Source organism: Oncorhynchus kisutch, unplaced genomic scaffold (genome assembly GCF_002021735.2).
Source record: "Oncorhynchus kisutch isolate 150728-3 unplaced genomic scaffold, Okis_V2 Okis01b-Okis20b_hom, whole genome shotgun sequence".
Taxonomy (NCBI): Eukaryota; Metazoa; Chordata; class Actinopteri; order Salmoniformes; family Salmonidae; genus Oncorhynchus; species Oncorhynchus kisutch.
This window is the reverse complement of record NW_022261978.1, coordinates 8511141-8525529: the sequence shown is the minus strand read 5'-3', so window position 1 is coordinate 8525529 and position 14389 is coordinate 8511141. Positions and strand designations below refer to the sequence as shown.

Here is a 14389-nt window from a genome sequence, read left to right as displayed (position 1 = left end):
ATTAACTGCCAAAATGATCTTCAAGCCAATTCACATATGATCTGGGACTGGGTAAAATATAATGTTATCCTGCCCTAGCTAAATAAAGGTTAAATAAAATATAAATCCTATTCAGAAAGAAATATTAAATGAATTTGCGCAATATGCGCAGCCACGACGGTCTTGAGCACACAGATCTGTATTCTCGCGGGAACAGCTCATATCTCGTTCTGTTAAAACAGGGCAAACAACAGCAGCAGCGGGCAACTTTCAAAATCAAGTGTGAAGGTAAAATCAAACTTTATCATTTTCTATAACGTTTCCAAATACAACAAACACAATTTAATAGTCGGATTATTTGTCCACGTTCACCCGATCAACATTGATTAGTCTATTGATCTAGCTAGCTTGCTAACTAGCCTTTAGTAAACACGCTGTGGGCGCGCAAGATGGCGGTCAGTGTAGATCATTTGTTTTGGTAGTTGAAGGAATTATTGGATTTCTTTACCCAAATATGACCATTTGGTAGTTCATTTCTACGGTGATAAACCCCGTATGAATATGGTTTAGTTTGTTTACCAAAGTAATTGATTACGTTCTGCAAGTTTTCCACCTATAAAAACTAAGTTTCCGACACTACTAGATAGCCAGATAAGCTTGCTAGCTCAAAAACTAGTTTGTAGAACGCACATGGAAACTTCCAGAACCAAAAGGAAAGAAATGGGGAGATCGTCAGATGGACAGTTAACCACAAAAGATGGTGTGGTTGTGGGCACTCCTCTTCAGAATGTAACTGTGGGGGGGGAAATACTCCAATGGGTGATGAAAATATGGTATGGACCACAATACTCACAACTTGAGCCCCTCTAGTCCCCAGCTCAGGCCGTTACCTTACGACCCCGGCACTCCAGTCAAGCCCCAGGGGGAAAAGATGAGAGCCAAGAGGGCATGTCACTTATTGAGATGCAATTGTGGTAACAATATCTGGTTATCATATGACAACAACCACTCTGCAGGTGTAGCAGTTTTAAGAGGTGCATTTAAAGGGAAGGTCGTCAGTAGTAAGACTCACCACTGCAGGTGTAGCAGTTTTAAGAGGTGCATTTAAAGGGGAGGTCGTCAGTAGGAAGACTCACCACTCTGGACGTTGGTTCATTTTAACAGTGAATTTCAACAGTGAAAAGTTTTTATTAGGGAATATTTATGCATCCAACAACAAACAAAACAACGGGATATTATTTCAAGAATTTGAAGAAGAGACTCATAGAGTTATATGTGTATTTCAGGATTTCAAAATTATCTTAGGTGGAGATTGTAAATCTTTATCTAATGTGATGATTGACACATACCCCCCTCCTAACAGCATTGTTAATCCTGAGTTTAATAACCGCCGTCTTGGATTAGTTGATGTTTGGAGATCTAAATGTCCTGATAAAAAGCACTTCACTTGGAGTAACAAGGACATGTTCAGACAGTCAACAATTGACTTCTGGTTGATTTCTAATTCATTAGATAATTCTGTAGTGAAGGTATCAATTGAACCATCAAGTCTTATTGATCATAAAGTTATATTCTCATCTTTAAATATTAATGGATCTGAAGTTAAATCGAACCGGAGTTATTGGAAACTCAATAGTAGACTGTTGGAAGATGATAATTTCAAGATGGATGACAAAGATATTATACAAGACAATTGGAAGAAAGCCCAACTATTTAAGTCTTATGGGAAATATTGGGAATTCAGGAAGTGTGAAATAAGACAAACAGCCATGAAGAGAGGTAAAGAAATTGCTGAACTTAAAAGATTGAGGGAAGATAAACTTACTAAGGAAATACTTTCTCTAATCTCTATGGAGGACCTTGATGAAGAGGGAAAGGCTCAGTTATTCTCTTTACAACTAGAAATGGATGAAGAGAAAGCAAAAGAGGCATTTGTAAGATCAAGAAGGAGATGGTTGGAGGAAGGTGGTGAAAAAATACAAAATCATTTTACAATTTAGAAAGAAAAAATTCTAAATGTACATCTTTTCATAAGCTTAATATAGATGTCACAGAAAATGAAATCCCAAAAGATGTTTCAAAAATGTTTCAGAATTCTATGGTAACCTTTATACCAGTCATGCCTGCCCTACTAACAACATATCTGCCTTTCTAGGACTCTGTCAAAGACTATGCAAAATGTATAGATGAAGACTTCCAAAAGTCTTGTGATCAAATTATTTCTATCAATTAAATAAAAAATAAATCGGCAGGTTAAAAGAACAAATCTCCAGGGAATGATGACATAATCAGTGAATTCTATCAATATTATCAGAAGGATATTATTTAATTTATGTTTCATGTTTTTAAGGAGGCAATTGATTTAGGGGTCCTGCCTGTTTCTATGACACAAGGCCTCATTTCTGTAATACCCAAACCAAACAAACATTCTATGATGTTAAGACAATTGGAGATTATTGAATTTATGTTTCATGTTTTTAAGGAGGCAATTGATTTAGGGGTCCTGCCTGTTTCTATGACACAAGGCCTCATTTCTGTAATTACCCAAACCAAACAAACATTCTATGATGTTAGACAATTGGAGACCAAATCACATGAATGAACAATGATGCAAAGATACTTGCATCCATCTTTTCAGAAAGACTTTTTTTTTAAAAGGTCTTGACCAAATCATTGATGAAACCCAGTCTGGTTTTATGAAGGGCAGACATGTATGTAATAGTATTCTACTAGTATTGGACTTGATAGACGACAATGAGCACATTATGGAAGATAACTTTATTTTATTTGTAGATTTTACACGGCATTTGATACAGTTGAACATTATTTTCTTTTTGAGACTCTTCAATTTTTGGGTTTTGGTCAATATTTTCAAAATGTAATTAAGACACTTTACAATAATAGTAACAGCTCTGTTAAATTATCCCATGGAACTTTACAGAGATTCGATGTTAGACGTGGAATTAAACAAGGATGCCCAATTTTCTCCTTTCTTATTTTTATTGGTGACACAAGTTATGGCACTTCGTATAAATAAGGATAGTTTTAGGGGTATTCGGATACAAGACAAAGAGATCAAATATTGACCAATTGGCTGACGACACCAGCATTTAAAATCTAAAACAGATCATAATGAAGTCAGGAAAGCTGTTGAGGGTATTAATGCCTTCCACACATGTATCACGTTTATCTCTGAATATCAGGAAATGTGAATTATTTTTGTGGAAAAGATGTGACTTAAACTCAGTAATGTAATATCCCTGTAAAAGATGTGATCACATATCTTGGTATTACAGTTAGCAAAGATCAGAAAGAAATCAAATTTTCTCTCCTTTTGTAGAGGACATTGGAAAGAGATTTAACTCCTGGTTATTAAGAGATCTTTATCTGGGCGTGTACCTTTATCACAGTCTGAAGGTCCAGATGAGTTCATACCTCCCTTGCCTTGGATGTTCCTCTGTCAGTAACTACAGTGGTTGATACTAAATGATTTAACTTCATATGGAGGAATAAAGCTCATTATTTTAGAAAAGCGGTTAAATGTATCACCCAAGGTGAGGGAGGGTTGAATACTCTGGATTGTAAAACCTCTAATATAATATTTAAGATTAAATGGATACAAAACTATTTAAGAAATAAGGATTGCATTTGGAATATCATCCCTAATTTAATATTCCAACAGATTGGTGGTCTAGAAGTCTTACTAAAATGCAACGTTGATTTGGGTAAAATCCCTATTAAGCTACAAACTTTCATTAACAAGTACTTCTAACTTGGAACCTCATGTACAAACACAATGTTTCCCTACATAGGTATACAATCTGGAACAATAAAGACATAAAATACAAAAACATCTTTATTGTTCCAGAACTGGTTTGACAACAACATTATTTGGGTGAAACAATTATTGAATAATGATGGACAACTATATGATTATCCAGAACTTATTAGAACACTCAATGTTACATTCACTCCTGAGGAGTATCAAATTGTTGTTAGAGCTGTCCCTAAAGGTGCTGTTAGAGCGGTCCCTAAAGGTGCTGTTAGAGCGGTCCCTAAAGGTGCTGTTAGAGCGGTCCCTAAAGGTGCTGTTAGAGCGGTCCCTAAAGGTGCTGTTAGAGCGGTCCCTAAAGGTGCTGTTAGAGCTGTCCCTAAAGGTGCTGTTAGAGCTGTCCCTAAAGGTGCTGTTAGAGCGGTCCCTAAAGGTGCTGTTAGAGCGGTCCCTAAAGGTGCTGTTAGAGCGGTCCCTAAAGGTGCTGTTAGAGCGGTCCCTAAAGGTGCTGTTAGAGCGGTCCCTAAAGGTGCTGTTAGAGCAGTCCCTAAAGGTGCTGTTAGAGCGGTCCCTAAAGGTGCTGTTAGAGCGGTCCCTAAAGGTGTTGTTAGAGCGGTCCCTAAAGGTGTTGTTAGAGCTGTCCCTAAAGGTGCTATTCTTCTTTTAGGAGAGTATAACAACACTCCAAGTGCAACTGTTGAGGGTTTTGTAGCCTCAATACAACTAGAAGACCTATAAATTTAATAATATGTATATATTTATTTATTTTACCTTTATAGGCAAGTCAGTTAAGAACAAATTCTTATTTTCAATGATGGCCTAGGAACTGTGGGTTAACTGCCTTGTTCAGGGGGAGAATGACAGATTTGTACCTTGTCAGCTCAGGGGTTTGAACTTGCAACCTTCCGGTTACTAGTCCAACGCTCTAACCACTAGGCTACCCTGCCGCCCCATATAAGGAAACTATGTCATGTAACTATGTCAATATGTTACTATTCCCTCTGCTAAAATGTACTGGAATGCAGCCCTAAGACAAGTGAACTGGAATGCAGCCCTAAGACAAGTGAACTGGAATGCAGCCCTAAGACAAGTGAACTGGAATGCAGCCCTAAGACAAGTGAACTGGAATGCAGCCCTAAGACAAGTGAACTGGAATGCAGCCCTAAGACAAGTGAACTGGAATGCAGCCCTAAGACAAGTGAACTGGAATGCAGCCCTAAGACAAGTGAACTGGAATGCAGCCCTAAGACAAGTGAACTGGAATGCAGCCCTAAGACAAGTGAACTGGAATGCAGCCCTAAGACAAGTGAACTGGAATGCAGCCCTAAGACAAGTGAACTGGAATGCAGCCCTAAGACAAGTGAACTGGAATGCAGCCCTAAGACAAGTGAACTGGAATGCAGCCCTAAGACAAGTGAACTGGAATGCAGCCCTAAGACAAGTGAACTGGAATGCAGCCCTAAGACAAGTGAACTGGAATGCAGCCCTAAGACAAGTGAACTGGAATGCAGCCCTAAGACAAGTGAACTGGAATGCAGCCCTAAGACAAGTGAACTGGAATGCAGCCCTAAGACAAGTGAACTGGAATGCAGCCCTAAGACAAGTGAACTGGAATGCAGCCCTAAGACAAGTGAACTGGAATGCAGCCCTAAGACAAGTGAACTGGAATGCAGCCCTAAGACAAGTGAACTGGAATGCAGCCCTAAGACAAGTGAACTGGAATGCAGCCCTAAGACAAGTGAACTGGAATGCAGCCCTAAGACAAGTGAACTGGAATGCAGCCCTAAGACAAGTGAACTGGAATGCAGCCCTAAGACAAGTGAACTGGAGCAAAGTTTAGTTGTTGTCTGATAAATATTGTATATCTAATAAGGTGAAAGGAGTATCATACAAACTCATTCATAGAATCTACCCTGAAAATACCTTTATTATACACAGATTTAAAATAGCTATTGATAACAAATGTCTATTTTGTGGTTGTGACCCAGAGACTCTTGACCATTTTGTTTTGGGACTGTTCTTATGTCAGAAGATTTTGGAGTGAGTTAGAAGATTAATGGAATGGAATGTCATATTATTGTACCAATATAAATCGGGGACTTCTCAAGAAGGTAGAAAGAGTTTTTAATGTCCAAATAGAGCCGATCCATTCTATTCAAAATGACATGTATTACACACAAGATAGACTATGTATGTATAGATACTATGTTAGACAGACAGAGAGGTTACATTTCACCTTATGTTGTACCTCTGTTTGTCTTATGTAGCAGACAAAGGCAGGCAACTACACAGGACAGACAGAGGTACAAGCATTTACCACAACTACACAGGACAGACAGAGGTACATGGTAAGCATTTACCACAACTACACAGGACAGACAGAGGTACATGGTAAGCATTTACCACAACTACACAGGACAAGATAGTATCTATACATACATAGTCATATGTTAGACAGACAGAGAGGTTACATTTCACCTTATGTTGTACCTCTGTTTGTCTTATGTAGCAGGCAACTACACAGGACAGACAGAGGTACATGGAATTTACCATGTTACATTTTTAAGAAATCGATGTAGTCGGAGCTGAACTCTACAGACCCTTGTCACTGTTTGACCCCGAGGAGAAGATTATCTTCAAAAACCCCCGTCATGGGGTCAATGACTGTTCTGTGTAATGTACTGGATCTGAGATTCGTGATTTAAGGGCTGGTCAGTAAGCTAAAGATAACCTAAATAATTCCTCCACATTGCTGTCGTTGCCATAGCAACGTGAGCTAGCTAGTTCCATTTTATTTGCAGGGATTCCTAGTGCATGGAATATTTAGCATGGTCTATTCCTTTATCATTTAGTGAAACTCACCTTTCACTTGTTGTGCTTCCTCTTTTGGATCCATCTCTAGTCTTCCATGTCTGTATCCAAGTCCACAGAGTCCCCAGGTTCTGACTGTGGTGTTCCAGCCCAGAGAAGTTCACAGCAGGGTCCAGAGATGGTCTCAGTGAAGCTGGAGGACTGCAGTCAAACACTGGAACTCAATGTGATTGTCAAAGAGGAATGGGAGGAGAGAGGAATCAAGGAGGAGAGAGAAGTCAAAGAGGAGGTGGAGAACAGAGAACTGTCTGCTCCAGACCAAGAGGAGGAGGAGGAGGAGGAGGCAGCAGTAGATAGTATCACTGACCCAGGTAAGTTCAGGTGTGGAGTACGGAGAGAGGTTGGTGCCTTGGTGTATTGCTTCTGCTGGCATCAAAAGTATTTTAAAGCCCCTTTCAATGTTTCCTTTCTGATTCTAACCTCATATATCTGTCCATATTCTCACAGGAGAGATCTCCAACCCAGGTTCAGACAGTGAGCCCAGTTCCACAGCATCAGGAAACCATAAACAACACAGACAGAGGAACTCAAGACAGAAACATCACCACTGCATGGACTGCTTCACTAGTTTCTGTGATCCAGAGGAGTTGAGAAGGCACACTTGTAGGCCAAGACCCTGCACAGACTGCAGAGACAGTTTTATTTGTCCAACTCACCTCATACAACACAAACAGACTCTCAAAACAAAGAAGCCTTACATGTGTGGTCAATGTGGCAAGAGATTTCAGACCCCAAGCACCTTGAAGACGCACCAACTTACTCACACAGGAAAGAAGCCTTTCCACTGCTCCCACTGTGGGAAGACTTTTGATTCATCATTGCATTTGAAGAGACACCATAAAATACACACAGGGGAGAAGCCTTTCCATTGCGGCCAATGTGGGAAGAGTTTCAGTGATGAAGGAAATCATAATAAACATCAGAGAATACACACAGGAGAGAAGACTTATCAATGTTCTGAATGCGGGAAGAGTTTCAATCAGTTATCACATTTAAAGGCACACCAACAAACTCACACAGGAGACAATCTTTTTCACTGCTCTCCGTGTGGGAAGGGTTTCAGTCTGTCATCTAATCTGAAGAGGCACCAGCTAATGGACAAAGATAAGCCTTACCACTGCTCTCATTGTAGGAAGAGTTTTAGGTTGGAAGGATGCCTTCAGAGTCATCAGAGAATACACAGTGGAGAGAAGCCCCACCACTGCTCCCAATGTGGGAAGAGCTTCAATCAAGCAGGAAACCTAAAGACACATCAGAGAGTACACAGTGGTGAGAAGCCGTACCACTGCTCCCAATGTGGAAAGAGCTTTAGTCGGGCAGGACGGCTAAATGAACACCTCAAATATCACACCGGAGAGAAGCCATACCACTGTGATCAGTATGGGAAGAGTTTCCATCAGGTAGGACATCTAAATAACCAACAAAGGATACACACGGGAGAAACCGTACAGCTGTGAACAGTGTGGAAAGAGATTCCATTGGGAAGGATACCTAAATAATCATCAGAGAATACAAAACAGGCGAGAAACCTTACCACTGCTCTCCGTGTGGGATGAGTTTCACTTGGTTATCGTCCCAAAAATATCACCGGTTAAAATGTCAGGGTCGTTCCATTACTACTATTATTATCCAATATAAAAATACATGTTCAGTGAGATGCCTTTTAATATAGGCCATTGTGAAATCAATAAATCCGGTCTTTAATGTAAACACTAAAGGCATGGATGGTTTTTCAAGTTTTCATAACAATTGGTCATCGGCATTTTTTGGACACCGATTTATCGCCGATTACATTGCATTCCATGAGGAAACTGCATGGCATGCTTGACCACCTGGTACGCGAGTGCAGTAGGAGCCAAGGTAAGTTGCTAGCTAGCATTAAACTTATCTTATAAAAAAAACAATCAATCTTCACATAATCACTAATTAACTACACATGGTTGATGATATTACTAGGTTAACTAGCTTGTCCTGCGTTGCATATAGTCGATGCGGTACCTTTTAATTTATCATCGAATCACAGCCTGCCTCACCAAGCGGGTGATGATTTAACAAAAGCACAATTGTTGCACGAATGTACCTAACCATAAACCTCAATGTACCTAACCATAAACATCAATGTACCTCACCAAAAACATCAATGCCTTTCTTAAAATCAATACAAAGAATTATATATGTTTCTTAAACCTGCACATTTAGTTAAAATAAATTAATGTTAGCAGGCAATATTAAACTAGGGAAATATCCATATTAAACTAGGGAAATATCCATATTAAACTAGGGAAATATCCATATTAAACTAGGGAAATATCCATATTAAACTAGGGAAATATTAATATTAAACTAGGGAAATATCAATATTAAACTAGGGAAATATCAATATTAAACTAGGGAAATATCAATATTAAACTAGGGAAATATCAATATTAAACTAGGGAAATATTAATATTAAACTAGGGAAATATTAAACTAGGGAAATATCCATGTTAAACTAGGGAAATATCCATGTTAAACTAGGGAAATATTAAACTAGGGAAATATTAATATTAAACTAGGGAAATATCCATATTAAACTAGGGAAATATCCATATTAAAACTAGGGAAATATCCATATTAAAACTAGGGAAATATCCATATTAAACTAGGGAAATATTAATATTAAACTAGGGAAATATCCATATTAAAATATTAATATTAAACTAGGGAAATATTAATATTAAACTAGAGAAATATCCATATTAAACTAGGGAAATATTAAACTAGGGAAATATCAATATTAAACTAGGGAAATATCAATATTAAACTAGGGAAATATCAATATTAAACTAGGGAAATATTAAACTAGGGAAATATTAAACTAGGGAAATATTAATATTAAACTAGGGAAATATTAATATTAAACTAGGGAAATATTAAACTAGGGAAATATTAATATTAAACTAGGGAAATATCCATATTAAACTAGGGAAATATCCGTATTAAACTAGGGAAATATCCATATTAAAACTAGGGAAATATCCATATTAAAATATTAAACTAGGGAAATATCCATATTAAACTAGGGAAATATTAATATTAAACTAGGGAAATATTAATATTAAACTAGGGAAATATTAAACTAGGGAAATATCCATATTAAAATATTATTATTAAACTAGGGAAATATTAATATTAAACTAGAGAAATATCCATATTAAACTAGGGAAATATCAATATTAAACTAGGGAAATATTAATATTAAACTAGGGAAATATTAATATTAAACTAGGGAAATATTAAACTAGGGAAATATCAATATTAAACTAGGGAAATATCAATATTAAACTAGGGAAATATCAATATTAAACTAGGGAAATATCAATATTAAACTAGGGAAATATCAATATTAAACTAGGGAAATATTAATATTAAACTAGGGAAATATTAATATTAAACTAGGGAAATATCCATATTAAAACTAGGGAAATATCCATATTAAACTAGGGAAATATTAATATTAAACTAGGGAAATATCAATATTAAACTAGGGAAATATCAATATTAAACTAGGGAAATATCCATATTAAAACTAGGGAAATATCCATATTAAACTAGGGAAATATTAATATTAAACTAGGGAAATATCCATATTAAACTAGGGAAATATTAATATTAAACTAGGGAAATATCAATATTAAACTAGGGAAATATCAATATTAAACTAGGGAAATATTAATATTAAACTAGGGAAATATTAATATTAAACTAGGGAAATATTAATATTAAACTAGGGAAATATTAATATTAAACTAGGGAAATATTAAACTAGGGAAATATTCTTATTAAACTAGGGAAATATTAATATTAAACTAGGGAAATATCCATATTAAAACTAGGGAAATATCCATATTAAATTAGGGAAATATCCATATTAAACTAGGGAAATATTAAACTAGGGAAATATTAATATTAAACTAGGGAAATATCCATATTAAACTAGGGAAATATCCATATTAAACTAGGGAAATATCCATATTAAAACTAGGGAAATATCCATATTAAAATATTAATATTAAACTAGGGAAATATCCATATTAAACTAGGGAAATATTAATATTAAACTAGGGAAATATTAATATTAAACTAGGGAAATATTAATATTAAACTAGGGAAATATTAATATTAAACTAGGGAAATATCCATATTAAACTAGGGAAATATCCATATTAAACTAGGGAACTATTAAAATTAAACTAGGGAAATATTAATATTAAACTAGGGAAATATTAATATTAAACTAGGGAAATATTAAACTAGGGAAATATTAATATTAAACAAGGTGTCATGGGAATTATGACTCACACTTTGGTCGTCGGTTCTTACCATGCCCATTATTAAAATAGGATTTCCTGCATATAGAAATTAGTTTTTGTTTTCAACATTCATCACAGGTAACTTAAACTCTATTTTTATTCAAACAGTTGAGAGTATTTGTGTCTCCTAAGCAGACTTCTGTATCCTTGTCACTTCAGAGAGGTGTGTGTGTGTGTGTGTGATATTAATTTTACAGATGGCAGAGAAAAGCAGAGCACCAGTGTGGGACCATTACATTGAATTGGCACCAGGGAAAGCAAGGTGTCTTATTTGTGATAAAGATATAAGCATGGGGTCAGCAATGGCTAAATTCAAAAATACCACTAACCTGTGGAATCACCTTAAGAACATCCACCCAAACGCCCATAAGGAAGCAATGATGAAAAAAGCAAACGCAAATTCTTCACAAGGAAAAAGTGATACAGACACGTCACAGACATCGCAGGCTACACTCTTGCAACTGTTTAATAAACAAGCAAAATGGCAGGACAAAGACCCAAAATGGCAGGACAAAGACCCAGAATGGCAGGACAAAGACCCAAAATGGCAGGACAAAGACCCAAAATGGCAGGACAAAGACCCAAAATGGCAGGACAAAGACCCAAAATGGCAGGACAAAGACCCAAAATGGCAGGACAAAGACCCAAAATGGCAGGACAAAGACCCAAAATGGCAGGACAAAGACCCAAAATGGCAGGACAAAGACCCAAAATGGCAGGACAAAGACCCAAATGGCAGGACAAAGACCCAAGGGCGAAGAAGATGGATGAAGCAATTATTGAGATGATTGCCACTGACAACCAGCCATTCACAGTGGTGTCTGACGTTGGTTTTCAGCGGCTGATTACTCTTGCTGAACCCCTGTACAGGATCAAAGATGAAACATTCTTTCGCACAGAAATGCTAGATAAAACACATGAAAGAGTTGTGATGAAAGTGAAGAATCTGGTGGCACCAGGGAACGCTCCACACATGGCATTCACAACTGACTGCTGGTCAGGCACTACAGAGTCCCTGATGAGCCTTACTGGACATTTCATTGACGATGTCTGGACAAGAAAGCTGGTTGTGCTGAATGTCAAGACTATGACTGGATCACACGCAGGAAACTACATCAGAGAGATGTTTTTGACCACGTTAGAACACTGGGACATCCACACAGAACGTGTAGTGCTGGTCCTCAGAGACAGTGGGGCAAACATGATGAAAGGTGTGAGACTGGCAGAGCTTCCAGACTTCAGCTGCAGTGCACACACCCTACAGCTTGTAATCAACGACGGCCTATCCAGTCAGAGAGCTGTGCTAAACATTATTGCCATGCTGGAGAGCTGTTCAACTCACTTTGACCACTCTGTACTGGCCAAACAGAGGCTGAGGGCCATTCAGAAAGAGCTTGGCCTTCCCAAACACAGCCTCATCCAAACAGTTCAAACTCGCTGGAACTCAACACTACACATGTTGCAGAGGATGTTTGAACAGAGGCGTGCACTGAATGCGTATGCAGATGAATACGGACACATCAGCAGTTTGTCTGCTACACAGTGGGACATTGTCTCTAACCTAATTGAGACTCTGGCACCTATGGAGGAGGTGACCGTGGAGATGAGCCACTCCAACTCTACGGCAGCATGCATCATCCCCAGTGTGTCGGTGCTGAAGCTGATGCTGCAGCAGGAGGGTTCTTCTACTCAAGGCATCAACACTTTACGGAAGACCATGTTGGACAGTCTGACACGGCGGTTCTCCAAGGCCGAGGAGACAAAGTGCCTGGTCCTGGCGACTGTCCTGGATCCACGTTACAAGAGCTATGCCTTCGCCTCAGGGAGAGCACTAGAGAAAGCAAAAGAGTGGCTGAAGGAGGAGTCTGACCTACTAAGGAAACCGAATCCCAGAGCCACAGCAGAAAGGACGAGTGAAGAGGAGGACACAGATCAAGGTGCAAAAAGGCAAAGAGTCCAGATAGATCAGCCACCCAGTCTGGTGGACAGCCTCTACGCTAGAATCCTTGGAAGCCAACAGGGCAGGGCTGGAGTCCAGTGCAGTTTTGACATTGAGCTGGAGCGTTACCTCACAGAGCCTGTCATTGACAGAAAGAGCGGCTTGCCTTTGGAGTGGTGGAAGCAGAACGAGGACAGATTTCAGTCACTCGCTCCACTGGCAAAGAAGTTTCTCTGTCCTCCTTCTTCGGTCCCAAGCGAGAGAGTGTTCAGTGAGGTGGGGAACATTTATGATAAGTGGAGGAGCAGACTGACAGGGGACCAGGCAGACAAGCTCTGCTTTCTACACTACAACCTAAAACTTCTTAACTGGGATTATTGAAGACCCATGAAAGCTGGTGGTTCCTTTTAACATGTTGTTCTCATGTTATTTGAGACTAGATTGATTTGATGTATTCAGTTAAAATTAAAAGTGTTCATTGTTCATTCAGTATTGTTGTAATTGTCATCATTACAAATATATATATATAAATATATATATATATATTGGAGGATACAAAAGCCGATACCGATTCATCGGCCAATTGCCTGATGGACACAACGAGCTTTCATTCCCCCTGTCATAAGGGGATTGATGGCTGATTTAAAAAGATATCGCCAACCCTGCACTTAATCGCCACTTACCACAGTCATTGTTTTATTGAACCTCTTGAGATGGGAACACGTGTTTTTATGAAGTTGAACATGTGCTCTTTATGACATTATGTTCAAATTATGTGAAATCAAAAGTTTTGTTTTACCAATTTTGCACTTTGCAAAAGGCACCAAATTTGTGGAACGACCCACTGTATCCCTGCCCACTGTATCCCTGCCCACTGTATCCCTGCCCACTGTATCCCTGCCCACTGTATCCCTGCCCACTATATCCCTGCCCACTGTATCCCTGCCCACTATATCCCTGCCCACTATATCCCTGCCCACTGTATCCCTGCCCACTGTATCCCTGCCCACTGTATCCCTGCCCACTGTATCCCTGTCCACTGTATCCCTGTCCACTGTATCCCTGCCCACTGTATCCCTGCCCACTACCCTGCGTCACTACAGACCCGGGTTCGATCCCAGGCTGTGTCACAACCGGCCGTGACCAGGAGTCCATAGGGCGGCGCACAATTAGCCCAGCATCATCATTTCTGTCTATAATATACACTTTTGTGGGGAAAATACTTCTTATTGGCTGGGCCTAGCTCCCCAGTGGGTGGGCCTAGCTCCCCAGTGGGTGGGCCTAGCTCCCCAGTGGGTGGGCCTAAGCCCACCCATGACTGCTCTGCCTAGTCATATTTTTGTTTAGTATATTTGTCAGCGACAGAACAATTTTAAACATATTAATTAAAACTTGATCTTCTCCCTCGCCCTCTGACAGTTCCTAAAATAAAATTTGAGCACATTTCTGTAGAGTTGTGGGCAGAATGTTTCAATC

General features: G+C 38.8%; 1 protein-coding gene across 2 annotated transcripts; it reads left to right on the top strand.

Moving 5' to 3' along the window:
- Nucleotides 1-153: 153 nt before the first annotated feature.
- On the top strand, nucleotides 154-13403 carry LOC109876112 (zinc finger protein 391-like). 2 transcript variants are annotated; one of them, XM_031811350.1, is made up of 4 exons: nucleotides 154-267; nucleotides 6654-6933; nucleotides 7070-8022; nucleotides 11172-13403. In XM_031811350.1, the coding sequence occupies exon 4, from the start codon at nucleotides 11456-11458 to the stop codon at nucleotides 13292-13294; it is 1839 nt and encodes a 612-aa protein (XP_031667210.1). In that variant the 5' UTR covers nucleotides 154-267; nucleotides 6654-6933; nucleotides 7070-8022; nucleotides 11172-11455; the 3' UTR covers nucleotides 13295-13403. The 2 variants fall into 2 exon arrangements, with proteins under 2 accessions (XP_031667210.1, XP_031667209.1); XM_031811349.1 differs by lacking the exon at nucleotides 154-267 and adding an exon at nucleotides 5904-6099.
- The last annotated feature ends 986 nt before the right edge of the window (nucleotides 13404-14389 follow it).

What these genes read in the sequence shown, in the direction of transcription:
- LOC109876112 (XM_031811350.1), top strand. Translation starts at nt 11,456, where the DNA reads ATGGCAGGACAAAGACCCAAAATGGCAGGACAAAGACCCAGAATGGCA.